General features: G+C 37.1%; 2 protein-coding genes across 2 annotated transcripts; both read left to right on the plus strand.

Annotated features, from left to right (window-relative positions):
• The first annotated feature begins 533 nt into the window (after positions 1-533).
• On the plus strand, positions 534-8,529 carry LOC102802013 (monocarboxylate transporter 12-like). Its single transcript, XM_085504717.1, has 5 exons — positions 534-638; positions 3,812-4,098; positions 5,338-5,481; positions 5,910-6,851; positions 7,882-8,529. Exons 2-5 carry the CDS (start codon positions 3,840-3,842, stop codon positions 8,085-8,087), a joined length of 1,551 nt encoding a protein of 516 aa, XP_085360843.1. The 5' UTR covers positions 534-638; positions 3,812-3,839; the 3' UTR covers positions 8,088-8,529.
• Positions 8,530-10,258: 1,729 nt separating this feature from the next.
• On the plus strand, positions 10,259-16,298 carry LOC100370308 (failed axon connections homolog). Its single transcript, XM_078009179.2, has 6 exons — positions 10,259-10,383; positions 11,444-11,576; positions 12,259-12,455; positions 13,008-13,219; positions 14,598-14,714; positions 14,845-16,298. Exons 1-6 carry the CDS (start codon positions 10,259-10,261, stop codon positions 14,991-14,993), a joined length of 933 nt encoding a protein of 310 aa, XP_077865305.1. The 3' UTR covers positions 14,994-16,298.
• The last annotated feature ends 1,950 nt before the right edge of the window (positions 16,299-18,248 follow it).

An 18,248-nucleotide genomic window follows, 5' to 3' on the forward strand; every position in this document is an offset into this window, starting at 1 on the left:
TACTGTGTGCCCGATTCATACGTATTTAATACCGGGCGTGACATAGACAATGGCTTATATTTCTTGCACTGTATTATCACAGCTTCCATCGTACTACTACAGTTGCTGCCACATAATATAGTCCGAGTCAAACTTTCCCCAAAATAAATCAAAAATAATCAAAGCCGACAGGGTCAAATTAAAATCATCACCGAAATATTTTTTTTTTTCAAAACACGATGAACTATAAAAGCCTGGTGACACGCTAAGAATCTTCCCTGAAATAAAATATCAAATTCAAGTTCAATTATACTTTCGGTAGGAAATCTTTATCCCAGACGTTGGTACCGGTACCGAGACATTATAATGACGCGGAACTGACTTCCAGGACGCAATAAATCCAACATCAATAAGATTAGTAAAAAAAATCGATGACGCACTGACTTACGTTGGTGTTTTCACACGTGTGTCTTCCCATGGTACAGTCGTGCTGTTTCGCACGTAAGCCTGCCCCCGCAAGTGTCATTGACAAATTTTTCCAATCACGTGACTTGATTGTCAGGTGGTGTTTGAACACCAACAGCAAAGCCAATATACTACTTTGGCAGCTTTATACTTTGAAATGGTCGCCCTTTGAGCTCCACAAATTCTCGTCACAAGTAAGCAACTTTACACTTTAATATGTAGTTGATTCCTTCATATTCGTCAATGAAATTATATCATTTTTCAGTTAATTTTTTTTCGCAGTCTATGTACCGGCTTAGCGTGCCGGCTCAAGTGTTCCCCAAGGCCATAACCTTACGGCATTTTACACGTGAATGCCGGTAACTTTGATTTACGCGTATATTTTATTTGCGAGTGATGTGCCTAATCCAGTTTTATTGGTATTATAACAATTTTTAAAAATTGGATCAAAAATATATAATTGGCACTGCAATCTGAATGGTAAATAATACAACTATCGGTGATTTTGGCCCGGATTTTCGACTAAACATCATAACAGTGCCACAGTTTTTTTTTTTTTTTTTGCGAACCTCAACGTCATTACTACCATCCAAAGAGCAAATTGTGACCGTTGAGTCAGCTCTACCGTTTCCATCCCATAATATCGTGTGTTTATGTCGAAAATCTTGACCAAGTAACGTATTCACACGTAGGATTGGTGTTTCTCAATCGCAACCCACCGTATCACTATCGAATACATAACCATATTTCCGTCTGTATGAAATCGACAATGACTTATGTAAGTTTCAAATAAGGAGTGGTGATGTAGTAGGAGGAAGAATGTGGAGGAGATGGAGGCTATGACTGGTGACTCTATTCCCGCAAGTTGATCGCAGCCTTACAAAAAAAATGGCAACAGTTTTATTTATGTTTTAGTTGAACTGATCATTTGCTTCGGTGATAGTATGAAATTAGGCTTGGTTGTTTTTATTAACGTGTTTAGCGCTTGAATGCTTTCGCGAACAATTACTATACACGGTGTCTATTTCGAAATTGCCGGTATTTGTTTCCACCACACCAGTAACACATGCGCATAGCCTACATCGTGCCGTGTCGATAAGCCCGCTTGAACTGAGGTTTCTTGCACATTGTACACACGTTTGTATCAAAGAAACGACGATAGTCTTCGATGACGTAAAGAGGTATTTTTTTTACATTTGAAGGATGCTCTGGAATTCATTCTTTCTATTCCGCGACGTATATTAATAATTACTTTAGTTTTGTCGTACAATTGCAGTTTGGAGTCCATTTTTAGTTGTCGTGCGTTGGCACGTAGCGCCCAGACGACATAAATGTAGTTTTAATCCGTTCTCTATTTATCTTGCTTTTACTTTTTCCACGTGAAAATTTATTAAACCTCATAGCTCACTTTTTCTTCCACCGTATCGTGATGCACATGCTATTTTTTTTGCGTCTGATTTTAACTAAGCCGCCAGGCTTTTTTTAATTGCGAATTAGTTCCACTATAATATAATAGTCGAAAATAATGAAATGTTGGTATTTTGGAGAGAATACATAAAGGTAGTAGGTAGCGAAATGTGTACCCTGCGTTCTACGTGCCAAGTACCATGTTGCAATGGCCCCTGCGTGATGTGTACGTATTATACTAGTACGGTGTCCACATATCATATAGTAACTATAGCTGAACGCAGAACAGGAAGTGTCGAGGTTCGACTGGGAACTAGGTCGGCAGTTTATTGTACTTTAGCTCATCTGTCACAATAATTATTTGTATCTACTAATTGATAATAGACAGATTTTTAATTATTTCGTAACCATTCCATGGACGCTCAAATAATGTTTCAATGAAAAAAAAGGTCTTCAGAAATATAATGATAAAGTTCCATAAATTCAGAAGCTTGTTTTTGTAGAAGTCTGGAGGCGATCACCATCGACTAGAGCTTCAATATTTGTGGCTCGAATGCTCTAGCAAATGTCCTATTAAACAGCGCCGGTTTTCTGTTGTGAATTACATAAATCAAGTTGTTGTGAAATTTTGGTTAGTTCCATCGTTCCCATAATGTAAGTTATTGTAAAAAATCTTGATGACGATTTACACAAAGGTTTGGTATCTCAACTGCGAACCATCATATTACCAAAGAATACGTGTAGTTCTGATTTAAATCGATTATACGCGTATCAAGTAAGTGAAGGCGTGGTAGGAGGGAGTGGGGAGGGAGTCTGACTGTTTGGCTCTCTATTCCTCATTGAGCGCAACTTTACACAGATTTGGCAACAGTTTAATTGTGCGTTTTAATTGAACTGATCAGTTACCTTGGTAATACTATGGATTTGGGCTTGGTTGTTTCCATTAACATATTTTAGCACTCAGCCGCTTTTGCGAACAATCGCGACTATGAACGCAGTACCTACTTTGAAATTGACGGTATTTGTTTTCGGACAGCAATAACGCATGCGCAGAATCTACATCGTACGTTAAACACCTTCTGAAATGTCGTTTCTTGCGCATTCTACAAAAGTTGCTGACAACGAAACGACGATAGCCTTCGATACCGTAAAGAGGTAATTGTTTTTTTTACATTTAAAGGATGTTTCGAACTTTATTCTCTCCGTTCCACGATTTAATATGGAGTTTTATTTATGTTAATTACTTTAGTTTTGTCGTACAATTTAGTTTGGTCTACGGGTCTTATTTTAGTTGTCGTGCGTTGGCACGTAGCGCGCAGACGACATAAATGTAGTTGTCATCCTCCTCTCTATTTATTTTGCTCTTACTTTTCCACGTGAAATTTATGCGACCTCAGAACTAACTTTTTCTAGAACTAACACATTTTTTTTTCGCGTGAAAGTTGGATTTTATCTAAACTGTCAGGCTTTGCTTAATTACAAATTAGTTTAAAATCCACTCTAATGAAATTAGTTTGAAAATAATGATAATGCTGGTATTTTGGGGAGAATGCGTCAAAGTGGTGGGTAGCGAGATGTGTGCCCTGCCTTTTACGTGCCAAGTACCACGTTGCAATGGCCCCTGCGTGATGTGTACGTATTATACCGGTATAGTATGCACACACACGTCATATAGTGACTAGCTGAACGCGGAGCATATATAAGAAGTCTAGGTCGGCAGTTTTTTTTTTTTTTATATTTTAGCTCATATGTAACTATAATTATGTTTATCCGTAATATATTAATTAATAATATGTACAGTTTGAACCATTCAGTAGACGCTGGACCATTCGATGCGTTGGTACTCGGGATACTGAAACAATGTTTCAAGAATAAAGCTCGTGTTCCGCTAATTTCGAAACCTGATTGTGAAATACTGGTATCTGATAACCTCATGTTAGTCTGTTCTCTATTTTTGTAGAAGTCTAGTGGCAATAAAGAAACATAACATGACGATTATGAGAATAAAGAAAAAGACGGTAACCAAGACAACATTATCTACACCGACAATATTATATGAAGACGATCCACCTGATGGAGGATGGGGCTGGGTGGTTGTCATGGCAGCCCATTTTGCACTACTTCTATCACAGGGCAGTTTGACCGGATTCGGTCCATTCATAGTAAATCTACAGCTACACTTTGGTTGCGGTGCTAGTGAGATTGCCGGTGTTAGCGGCACGGCTCTTTTCGTCACCTTGGCTACAGGTAATGCATGTGTTCATTCAACGTATTTCAAAACGTCAGCTGTTAGAGTACTCAAGTGGCAAATATTGATTTCCGTCACCATAATGCGGATATCCTAATATAACACGGACACCAGCCGATTCAGTATGTGTTAACTGATCGCCAGATATACTAGTAGTAGTGGCCCAAAACCTGACGGACGCAGTGTACACGTGCGTACGTGCGTATTACGATTTATTTTTATCGATCACAGCCATAGTGAACTCAGATTCACCAAAGATAGCGTAATCTCTTTGAGGCTATTTATAGCGCTCAAGGCCAAGTCGTGTTTTATATAGCATTGGATCTCTCATCGACTCAAGTCGAATTCAAGTACACCACGAGGCATGTTATCGAGTTTAAACGCAATGCATTATGGGATGTCGAAATAGTATCACGCTGGAGGTACAGAACAATTAAATATCATTTTTTTAAATAATTTTGTTTCTCGTAAAATTGTCCGCTTAACCAAATTCACATTTTGAGTGTGCTTAACGTTATTTATTGACATTTAATTAATTGCAAAAAAAACACACAAAAAACACAACTAAATATATAGAATAGCTATAAAATTTAAAAAAACAACAACATTGTTCTACGACTAGTTTATACAATAGACTTTATAGACAATAGTGACTTTTCATTAAAGATATGAGGTTTCATAAATAATAACATATACGCTATATATCAGACCATAGACCATGGAGGATCTAAGATTATACAACCTATCATAAGTTTGTATACTTTACAATTATATTGTACAATTAACAATAAATGTTTGGTTAATTAAATTAAATATGCAATGTGGGTAACTTGAGTATTCTACAACATTTAGTTAATAATTTAGTTTGATATTTTGGAAACAAACATAGATTCGATAAAATTCTGAAATTCTTTTAGTATTTCGTTAAACTAATGTTCGTTGACAAAAGAATGGTTTTATTTTATGATAAATCGAGCTCCAAGATTTTAACAAGATGCACTACTGAAAAAAAGACTACTCAAAAGTGCTCCACGTTAACCATATTCTACAGTAACTACAATTCTTTGCTACTTTCATTTTTTGGCTTTACGTATGCAGTACAGAAACATTATTGTTGCGTAATTCATGTACTTAAGTTTTGGTTCTTGTCTGTACAATTCTCCCTCCCGCCACGGATGGACCAATAAGGATCTTCAACGTCCCGCAAAATTGTTACCGGCATGTTCTTTATATTTTAGGACCGGTTGCTAGTGCACTAAATTGCTGGTTTGGTTGCCGTGTTGTTGTAATGGCAGGCGGTATCATATCTACCATCGGGATATTTATAAGTTCGCTCGCTATTGATGTCTCTCATCTTTACGTGTCTTATGGAATAGTAACAGGTAATACACGAAATAAGCACATTTATTATTCATTTCCTCGTTTTAATACCAATGATCATAACGTGACGTCACTACATACAAGCATGTTCATTAAAGTAAACATATACAAGACCGGGACGGGCACCACATTGCCTAGATACGCGGACTGATACAATAGCTGCATTCAGCTATTATTTACTTTTTACATCCAGGTGGTGGCGTGCGCGCACGGATACAAAAAAATGGAGACAATCCGGGAGTATTACTGTTAATTGTCGATAGTTGCTGAATTCCACGAAACGTTGCTTTCGATTTGATTTCATACATTTACAGCAACACGACAACGACGAGAAAAATCACGCGAATAATAACAAATTCCAACGAATTGTAGAAATATCTCGATTTCCTTCTATAATACTGATTACATGTTGTTGTTTTTTTTTTTGTAGGATTTGGATACGGCCTTGTGTCGACGCCAAGTGTCGCATTCATCGCGCGATATTTCAAGAGAAAATACGCCTTAGCCAATGGAATCGTATTTTCTGGATTCGCCATTGGTTGGATCGCGCTTCCCCAAGTTTATCAGCTGCTTATCAACCAATTCGGGTGGAGAAATGCCCTAATGTGTGTGGGTGCGATGGACGCACATATATGTATTTGCGGGGCCTTGTTTCGTCCGCCACCCCAACGAATAATAACTGGTGGTGAACATATACTGGATAGCGACACCGATGAAGAGCGTGGTCCTGACGCGGCGCTGACGTGGAATGACGTCAACGTGACGCTCAATCCTGCATTTGACGCTCAATTACAAAATAACGTCACCGTCCCTACTGAGATAGTTGTAGAAGAAATAAGAAACGTCCACTGTTGTTCATGTGTGAATTTTAAAGACACACAATGCTGCAAATTCTTATCTAATTTCATCGATTTTGCTTTATTCTGCAACCCCTTATTTATTCTCATGGCAGTAGCGTACTTCGTCATTGCAGTTGGGTTTTACCCGACGGTGCTGTTCCTAGTGCCTCGTGCCGAGTCGTTCGGAATACCCTATCCGTTACCAACGACTTTAATGACAATCACAGGAGCCGTAAGCCTAATAGGCCGTGCTGGACATGGTGTTGTTATTGACTCTGGTCTACTGTCATCGGCGAGGGCGCTAGCAATAAGTATATTCATTTGTGGATTCATCAACATTTTAAGTTATTTTTGTGAAAAATACACCGGGCTTGCTATTCTGTATGGAGTATTCGGACTTGCAAACGGCGTGTATCACCCTCTTCTAGCTGTCACGTTGAAGGACTTTGTGGGCGTGGCGAAGCTCCCTTCTGCTCTTGGATTCTGCAATCTTTGCCATGGACTAGGCGCACTTATTGGACCGCCGATCACAGGTATGACTTATTTCATCGTTATTTGAAGCGCCAAGCTCGTCGCGCCACGTCGTGTCCGCGCCACGTCGTGTTCGACGTGAGTCCCATGCGACGTATGCAACGCGTTTAAAAACATTTATTTACATAAAAATTCGAACGCGCATTGTAAGACAACGGTTCTTATATAAACCCTGTTATGGACATATTTCACAGATGCATGACAGACAGTTTGTAAACATGGCAAGGCTAAATATCAGATTTTGGCGATTGTGTAAGTTCACTATAAATGCCTACGGCAATTCAATAACACTCCCTCGCGAGTCACGATCCAACCCTGGTCCACAGAATAATAAAAATGAAACATTATTCGATATCCAGATCAATTCAACCGAGTGTGTTGCAACTCGCACGACCGTGTTATTGTTCCGACTACTAGCGATTTGCCAATCAACTGTTGCGTCACTGGCTTGGCTCGTGGCGTATGGACATTAATGGCTTATACGAATTAAGTCATAATCTATTATTAAGAATCATATAGTTCAATTGAGGTCAGGATGATATCGGTTGATTGACAGTGCCGCAACGTGTATCACACATTGCTCAGATGAGCGTACTTCTTTCCAAATTAAACCTTTCACCTCATGACCTCTTGGTGGTGTTAGTAGGGGAATATAAATACGTGCAGTACAATTGTGCTACGCTGACCTTTGATTAGAGTTACTGTGATTGTTTTTGTTCACACACCTCATCAAATGATTAATACCATTATATTCTTATTACCCATCCAAAGTTCAATATTAGTACACTTCACTCAAATGTCGTCTGACACTCACGTGATGCCTCGCGCATGTGGGCTGCACATGTACATGTACTAACGATGAAAAGGCAGTTCCTTATTTAAAATAGAGGGTGCATAGGTGAATACTAGTAGATCAGCGATTAAATGACACATTGGTTGAATAATGAAAATGAAAATGGTCAAACATCTCCCTCGATTGCATTTATTGTCATACTTAACCCTATTGTACATGTATTTATACATTGTTTTCAGGATGGATATTCGACAATAGTCAAGACTATCGTTACTGTTATTGCTTCAGTGGTTTAATTTTATGCCTGTCGGCATTATTGCTGTTTTCTGGACCAATTCTCATTCGAAGGCGGAGCGCACGTGAGATTAAACTGACTGAGCAGACTCCGGAATATGCAACGGACTCGGACAGCACACCAGTATTACAGCTTGTTACCGTTGTCTGACCTAGTTGCCATGACGATGGAATTTTGATAGCGGTTGTGGTCTCGCGTCACGTGACTCTTTATTCCATTCTCTGCATATAATGGTAGACCACGCTCACATATAATGACAACGGGCGGATGTATATTTGCAATGACGTCATTGACGCATTGAATTGTGGGACATGTGTGTATGAGTAACAGTGGCAAGGGGCGCAATAATGTCCCTGTATCCCCTAAATCTGCCCAGATGACTTTGATGTTTGCAAGTGTATTTTTTTCAAGAAAACAACTGCTTGAAGGTTCATTTGAGATCTTTTGTATACTAGTATTTATTACGTATATAGAGTAATTATAACTACTTCGTTTTTTGTTGTATTTATTAAATTAATTGTATAAGTACTGCGTATTGTAAACCAAAGTTATTTAAAGTGAAAAAATAAATACAGAATACTGTTCAAAATAACATGTTTATAGACTTAAACACTACAATCATTACAACCAAAATTTCTTTTAAAAAAGTAGCTCAAAACGAGGGGAAAGAACAAAAAATAGATTGATAAAATTAAAGTACCTATGAAATGCCTGCTACTTTCTCGCCTAAAATCATATACTAGTATTGGTACTTCATTATTATTAATTTTTATGTTTTCTAAGCATGGAATGGGTTCAAAACTCAGTCTACTGCAACTTTATTTTTGTTAAAACAAGGCTCCTCATTAGCTTCTCATTTGCAAACAGGAGTGTTTTGTTATCGAATTCAGCGACACAAGTTTACCAGAAAAAGAAATTATCTGCCCAGCAACATTACCGCTTCCCTGACATGTTGTTGATTTCAATAAATCGAACTGTTTTCGAAATCAGTGAAGCAAGTTTACAAAAAAAAACAACATGATATGACTGGGGCAGTCAGCCGAGTCAGTACTTGTTAGAAATCAACAACGCTCTGCACTTTGATAGAAAATGACAAAGTGCTTGCTGCGTCACTGGAATCGACAACACCTTCACCCATTAACACCGGGCCCATTCACAGACCCATTAACGTATAACCTGGCTAAGTTCGACCGCTGGCCGAGTTCTACCATCGTCGCACCCACGCCCTCTTTCGGCAACTGATGGTTGCCTCCAAACCACGCCCTCTTTCGGCAACTGAATGGGGCGGAAAACATACTCTGGCGAGCGAGAATGAGTTCTACCACCGGCCGAATTTAAATGGAGACAATTTTTCGGCGAATCTGCGGTACGATGGTATAGAGAGAATGTCCTTCTCAAGTTTTTCTCATTGATTTTACGTCGTTCGTCTGACTGATGTCACGAATTCGGATCCTTTGGAAACGCGTAGTAAATTCCAACACTTACCATACGCATTGCTGCATCCACCAAAAATAAAACGTTTCAACAACAAAAAACGCCGACCGAAAATATATATAGTTAATAGTATTATAAAAGTATAGCGCAAGAGTATGGCTTCCTCTCATATTTTGGCTTTTAGTGGCGCACTTTTACTTCGACTTTAGTCGGAAAGTCGGAATCAGTCGACTGGTTCAGGATAGGTGGGCGTAGCTACAGCACGAGAAATACTAGTACCTCAAATTTAGTAACTCGGATACGAGTAATTATTTTCAACAACAAAATCAGTAACTGTCTATCAGTGGAACACAAATCCAAAACAGGAAATGTGTTGGTGGGCATTTCACAGCCAGATGTATTTTTTCTTACGAGACGGTTTCAGAGGTACGAAATGTATATAGAAGGGGGGAAATTTCGCTATTTCCACCAACTCTTGGAATTGACAAAAATTGGTCTCTCGCGAAATAAATAAATAAATAAATGAATAAATATGAATGAATGAATGAATGAATGAATGAATGAATGAATGAATAAATGAATAAATAAATAAATAAATAAATAAATAAATAAATAAATAAAATTGAAGAAGAAAATATTGTCAAAAAATGTACTTACATTGAAATAACATTTATACGAAAATTATATATTCATTATATCTTAATGAGCAGTTAATTGATGGGTATTATATTTTTTTTTATAAAAAACGCGGAAAGTGGCATAACGTGTGTAATTACGCCGCCGATTAAATATTACGCATCTGAGAACAACCTGTCCAATGGAATATAATCTCGATAAAATGTGTAATTATTTATGAGTGCTCGGAACACTTAATTGTAATATCCAAGATGGCGATTGTCAGCTGGGCTTGGGATACTTGGGACAGATCTCATCACAACACCAGCCTTGCTATCGGCGGGGTAGCTGCAGCTGCCACTATCTCGGTCATTGTATACAAACATCTGAGAGACAGGTAAGTACAATTGTGGCTTCCACTGCCAGTGTTTGCAGGAAGAATTCGAACTGGAGAAGAGATCAGACATCATCCCGAATTTCTCGGATTATTACTTGTAAATCCGTCATCAGAGTCGGAGACTGCCTTCATGGTTTTTATTATTTATATTTCCTATTTACTAACACTGTATATTCAGTACGATATAGAGGCCCCGCGGAGACTCCCGGGGTCCCGGCCCTGGGGTCCCGGGAGTGCCTTTCATATCAACGAGATGCAGCTTGTGTATGCGATCAGGTGACATCGACTGTCACGTGATACACTTTGACCTATATTCAGAGAATGTCCCGACAAATAATTAAATCTGAGGATAATCAGTAATTACGATCACAATGAAAGATGATAAAGTGTGTTATATATCCAATACCGGCTACGTCCGAGGGCAGGCATATGCGATAGCATTCGAGTGCGTTATCACACGAGTTAACGATCATACCATCGTTCAAGGTTCAAACAAATGAAATCATAGGAGGGGGCTTGGAAGGATGTGGTCATTGCATTTTTTGGCAGTATCTGGTCTGAACATTTTTTATTTTTTCTCGAATGTTGAATTTGTTCCTGCAATACCTGGCATGCATGGTTTTTTCTCTCGATATCCAGCTTGCAATATTTTTTTCAACAAATCTTCCAGTCACCCCCCCATGGTTTTAAATGGTCGACCCATAAGCATCTCTGTCACACTGACAACGGTTAGATGTATTGCGATAATATCAATACTTTTTCATTGGATATGACATCAGTATTTTAACAAGAATTTTACATTTAAAACATATTGATACTTTAAATATATTCAGATGATCACTCTATGTAAAATACGAACATTTTGTGGAAAACTTTAACATTATTCGTATAAACAATTTAGTCTAATCTGATGCAAAATAAATGGACAAGTCAATGGGACATAAGAGGTCGGTCAACAAGAGATTAAAAACATGTATACATTCGAAAAAAAAAAGTTGTTCATTAGACCTTGGGGTCTAAGGTTATTCACATTGTTGTTTTTTAAATATATTCTATTTAGGTACCGACGATCGAAATACCCTAAAGATACCGTTATTTTACACCAAGTTGGCCGGGGCCGATTTGTCCCAAGTATGTCACCATTTCCACTGAAATTAGAAACGTACTTACGAATGGCTTCGATAAAGTACGTGGTAAGTATAATATGACATATGTTATTGAACTCAAGCATCACGTGACGCCAACACGTCACACTTGATATGTGACATGGAATTCGAATTCTCTGCCTGACGACTATTGGCGCATTAAAGCCATGGAGATTTGTTTAACCATAACACTCACCAGTGTGTACGATCCCCTCTATACATTACTATGTAATATAGACATAACAAACACTACAGCATTATTATCGCAAACTAAAACTGTCGCGTACAAAGCCGTTTGATGACATTGCTGGTACGTACTATAAATTCAATATTTAATTAGTTATTCACTGGTATCACTTATTTTAACTCACCACATTTATAGTTGCATTCACACTTTGCACTGATGGTTTACTTGCAGATGTTTAAAGTATGAATGCAATTTTAACATCGTGTGTTATCAACGGGGTTATCACCCCCCTACCCAATCCTCACTGGAAATGATGCATATGTTAATTTCATACTCAACATGTAATTTTTGGAAGCGATTCAAAATGACATTCTCGTTTAAATGGCGGATACTTTTTGTATGTCGGGAATTGACTGGATTATTTTGACATGAAAAGTGACAAGGTAACTAGCACAATGAGGTCAATGACCATATATATTGTATGGAAGGCGTTACAGCCGTCACAGTTCTCTATCTATAATATGACGTATCTTGACTTTACAGTCAGTGCACAGTTTAAGGTTATCTCGTTCCCACCGCACACCGTGGATAGAATACAATGGCGAAGTGGTCAGTGATTCGGGATTCATCATTGAATTCCTAAACGAGAGATTAAAGGTGAATCTGAATTCACATCTAGATGCAACGGAAAAGGCGATCGCGAGAGCGTTTCGGGAAATGGTAGAAGAAAATTTATGTTGGTAAGTAAGTCGGATTATAGCGCCGATTATTCCGACAAAAAAGTGGTGCACAGAAATACAATGAATGAATGAATGAATGAATGCATGAATGCATGAATGCATGAATGAATGAATGAATGGATAAATGGATGGACGGGCGGACGGATGAACGAACGAACAAAATAAATGAATGAATGGACAGATGACGGACGGATGAACGAACAAAATGAATGAATGAATGAATGAATGAATGAATGTGTCATATTTTCCACGTAAATTCACGTAATTCATACATACAATCATATATCGAATTCAAGATCGTGACTACGTATAGGTCAGGTAATTCAAGTGGATCGTTGACTGCACCTGCCCTTAGGACGTGGTGGCCATGACAAAAATACGCCCATTGGCATCATTAGCTTAGGTAGTGGGAGCAACAACCCTGTGACCATCGACTCTTTTAGCGAGCCGAGAGAATAACGATAGAACGTGCACAATCACACGTACGTGCTATAACACACACTTCATGATATCAGTTTGTAACGCAAACACCGTTTATTGACCACCTTTCAGGACACTGGCATATATAAAATGGTTGGACAAAACCCCTTCCAATCTTCTGACAACCATATATCCACAGCGTACTGTCGTGATATGGTTGATGAGAAAGGCAATCGAACCCGTCATGAAGAAAACGTTATATTTGCAAGGAATCGGCAGGCATACCAGGCAAGAAGTATTCAGTAGAGTGGAAAAAGATTTCTTAGCTTTATCGGCGTTTTTAGGTGAGCACACATTGAGGCGATTATAGTTGGTTGACATAATTCAGTTTAAAGGGCGGCAGTCGTCGTGCCGCGTCGTCTTCGATATGGGACTCATAACGACGTATACAACGCGTGTAAAATACATTGCTTATTTACATGAAATTCGAACATTCGCTGCGCGACGACCACCGCGCTTTAATAAGCTTTTTCACTCATCGAATTCCGGTTCACTGCTTTGAACTTGTCGACCCAAATCTACACACAAAACAATTTTGAACATCGATCTTGAATTTATTGTTTTTAAATTTATTTTGTATATTTATGTACGAGATGTTCTGGTATTATTTATTTTGTTTCAGTTTTATTTGTGCATTTTTTTTAGTTGCTTCATTTGTTCAGTAAAGTTTTTTTTCGGAGAATGGTGAAGTCAGCGTTGATTCTCAGCTACCGTAGGGGGCGCAATTCACTCAGCAAAGGTACGACAGTCCTAAACAACACTAATCATTGACGGGACACGAGGAAAACTACCATGAGGTGATATTTAGTCTCACCTGTGGTGAATTGTTTTGAACTTAGTTTTATATAACCGTAACATCGTGCACAAAACATTCAATTGCAATATGACAGTAAATATCAAACCTGGTTCACCGTCGTAACTATAGCAACTTATCATCACAAAAACCCTGCACTATGATCAAGTTCCACATAATTCGTTTTTCTTGTCATTGTTTACCCAAATGATTGTTGTGTATTTACGTAAATGATTATCTGATTTTTAGCAGCTCTCTGAAAACATGTCCCAGTGTAAAATTTGGTTTGCTCACGGATGCGACTCTTATTCGTAGACTGGCACATTCGAAAATTTTTGTTTGTTTTTTGGTGGAAAAAAATGAGTTATTTTCAATGTTTTAGCTAATCATGAAGCCTCTGTAATCGCGAACAAAATTACAAAATCCCGAATGTGCCAGTTTAGTCGCACCATCGTGATAGCACATTTACATCTGGTGCCAAAATATACTGATAAAAAAAATAATGTAATTCTTTCGCTTGAAATGTGACTTCATTTTGAATTGAAATCCATTAATCCCATTTGGATTAATCCCAGCTTGTTGGGGATTTACCGAACTATTGAAGCAAACTACCGAAGTCTATACAAACATTGCTTGCAATGCTCCAATAAATACCAGTGTATTATTATTCCAGTACATTGTAATAATGTAATAAAGTAATGTTGCAAGGGTGATTGACCTGGCGGTTTTCCTGATCAGCTGTTGTCTGCTGCAAGTACTACCCTGAGGCTAAACATTGATTGTATAGCTCCATGGTAGTATGATGTTATTGTTAACATTCCAATAATTACATTTCTAGATTTTCAATGTGTTTATTAATTTATTTTAAGGAAATAAAGCATACATGTTTGGGAATAAGCCGAGTGAAGAAGACTGTTCAATATTCGCTGTATTAGCACAGTTTACATGGAACTTACCGGGCACAAATATAGAGACATTTATTAAAGGTACAAGTATAAGTTGTGTCATGACGTCACGTAACGTTGTCATGGGATTGCGCTTTACAAACGATAACGAAGGAATCGAGTATGCATTTTTACTAGAATGGACTTTTATTCCATTATTAATTATTTTTAGGTGATTGCAAGAATTTAGAAGAATATTGTTACAGAATGAAAGAGAGGTTCTGGCCAGATTGGGAGCAGTGCATTATGGGAGATCAGAAATCTGCCTGGTTTGAGTTTGTATCGTACCCGATGACTGACCCAACACTGTTAAGAGGATAAGGACAATGATGATGACCCAAATTGGCAGTCAACTAGTTTCTTTACGTTTAAGACTCACATTTTTGAAGGATTGCAGCGGATATTATTTGTTACCAGCCTGTAAGACGGGGGTGGCAATTGTGTATGCTGAAAGATTTGATCATTATCAGTACACAACTTTAACGCGGGAATTTAGTCACAGGCGACAATAACACACGCTGATAACGCAAAGGCTCATGGGTAGACGCTTGTTTGTAAATAATGACACGCTATGGCCATCTGACGCATGCGAAGGTGATGACTACCCAGATTTAAGTTTTGCGCCATCTCTCTCTGTTTCCATTGTTGGTGCAGTCCCGCTAGAAGGACTGTGGTTGGTGCTATCTTGTTTTTTTTCCATGCAAAGTAAGAGGCACTTCCAGATTTCTTTGATGAAGTTTTCACGAAATGTAGTAAAATATGAGCAATTAAAATAATCATAAAATAAAGGAATACTTTTAGCTTCCTGTAACAATTTGTATTTACAATTTATCCACAAATTTTGAACAGATATAAACCCCCCCTCCCCCCCAATAGTCTAACACTTGTAACCAACACAACAGTATGTCAGTGTGTTATTTCGCTAATCATTTTGTTAAGGCTATTAAGCAATACAAAGCATGTTGAAGGACACTTTCACTTTCAATAGTTGAAAAAAGTTCCATTAAAGGAATCTTTGAACAATATTTTAATATAAAATGTCTATTATTATGGTATTCATCTTTTCTAAAAGAAAAAAAAATGTGTTTGAGTGAACTGTAGTTGTGTTGTTGAATTGTTTTCTTTTTTGTGATGTTTACAGTCACACTCCTTTTTGTACAAAATCTATCTGTGAAAGTTTGTCTTGGATTGCAAGACATCTTAACATGCATTATTATTTGTAAAACATTCATGTGGAAATAATTTCTGTGACTCATTCTCATGTCTGTATACTCATTTTAAAACCCACTTATACTGCAACACAAATAATACATAACAAACAAAATAAATGTGCTTACATTGAGATATACGAAAATTCCAAGCAGCGCTCTCACCGTACTTTATATCTTAATGAACATTAAGTTGATGGGGACTATATTTGTTTATAAAAAGCACGAAAAGTAGCATAACGTGTGTAATTACGTCACAAAATAAACGCATTATTATGCGTGAAATATTCATGTGCCAAGTTTTAAGTGGATTGTTCATAATATAAAAAATGTACAGCAAACAATATCAACATAACTATCTGTGTATTAAGTTTGGAAATAAAGTGTGTGCATTTGAGATGCAAGTAATGTGCAGAAATTGACTGCCTATATTAGTAAACCAAATTGACTGCTAGTTGGCCAACTTAGATTGAGTACTGTAAAATCTGTATTAGAAGCCGCGACTTCTATTGAAATGATACAATGCAACAGAGGGAATGCGGCTTCTATTAGAGCATCTACACATGAGAAATGAATTTTTGGTTCAGAATTTTCAAAAAGAATGGGTGCGACTTCTATTAGGGATGCAGCTTCTAATACAGAGTTTACAGTAGTAACACATCTGTGTACCAGTTATAACTGTTACTTTTTCCAGTCAACGAATGACTAATGCATATAGCATTTAGAGTTCATAACAAGCTTATTATTATTATTATTAGTATTATTATTATTATTATTATTATATATCTTTCCCTTCTCCTGGTGTATGTGGAGCTAAGAACAAAGCAGGGTGGCGACAATCAGAAGAACTATCGACTAAATTCTGAAACACACCCACTATCTTGGAAATATTATGCAACGTTCCCTATTTGGAAGTCACATTTCCTAATAAGGTATGGGCTACAGATACTCCAGTCAATATCACCAAATGATGGTATGGTGGTAACATACTAGTAGTACCGGTAGGTATCATCATAACCAACATGAAATGTATTACCCTAAGTAAAAATGTACAATGATGACAAACATAGGGGAAGAGATATGATTTGTTGAAAACAAAATTTTTATTAAAAGAACTATAGAAAACATTGTTCCGAGTCAAGGAAATAAGACATATAAAATATATTTTCTGAAAGCTTGGCCATGTCAAGGTTAACACAGTTAGCGAATAAAACATACGACTAAAGTCAGGGCACTTGATTCTATTCACAAAATGGAGGCACTGAAGACAATTTTGTCAAGCAGATGTAAAATATGATGTATTCTCACACATCCAAGCTTTCAGAAAATATATCTGTTTATATATTTTAGAACTTTGAATATTGTCCTTAAACATCTTAATCTTGTGCATTTCTAAGTTAAAAGGGGGAAAATTCATTGATAACTAAATCCTTGAAGACAATAATTCTCAAAAAGAAGGAAAAATGTTAGAATTGTTTTTGAAATACAAGAATAAACTGATATAATTTCAAAAATTGAATATATGTTGAAAATAAGTTGGTCCAGTTTAAGTATTTAATTCAGGCGATGCATTATATAATAATCATTATGACCCTTGAACTCAACATGTTGAAGTGTGACGTTCCCTGAATGCCTAACAAACAACAACAAATGTTTCTAATAAAACAATTTAATATACTTCATTATGTACAGTAAATCCACAATTAGAATATTATACAACTGATGATTATAAATGAATAGCAATAAACAATGGGAAAATAATAAATAAATTTAACTTGAGTTTCTTTTCATAGAAAAACTAGCAAAAGCAAGTTTAAGAAAAAAAAGAAACAGAATGAACAAACTCACGTTGAAGATACAGCATCATTGGTATTACTAATATTTGCAGTGACAAGTATAGTGTTAAACAGCTCTACCATATTTTCACTATTTAGATCGCATCTCTAATAGAAACGCATTCAAACCAGCAATTATTTGTATTCTTAGATCATACAAATATTACTTGTTTTGACAAGCAATATACACACCACTGTCATTTATGTATTAGTGTATGTGCTACTAATAGAGTAAATATGGTACAAGTTAAGATATAACAGTACATGTACATCCCAAGTGGTACATGACATTATCTTCTTTTATATCTATCCTAATTCCCAAACAGGTAAACCCAATATGCACTGGAAGGTATTCACAAATAATATGGTATTGTCATCATGCTAGTGTCTATTCATTTAGTAGAATGTTATTAAATTGGAGAAAACATGTGTATCATTGAATTTGCACAATAATCTCGTACAACTTTCTGGAACTAACAAATTGATACTATTCATATCAGGGTTCTGCCCAACCTGATTTTGGTGCAGATCAC

This window comes from Saccoglossus kowalevskii, chromosome 10, assembly GCF_978046115.1.
Source record: "Saccoglossus kowalevskii chromosome 10, keSacKowa6.1, whole genome shotgun sequence".
NCBI classification, from domain to species: domain Eukaryota; kingdom Metazoa; phylum Hemichordata; class Enteropneusta; family Harrimaniidae; genus Saccoglossus; species Saccoglossus kowalevskii.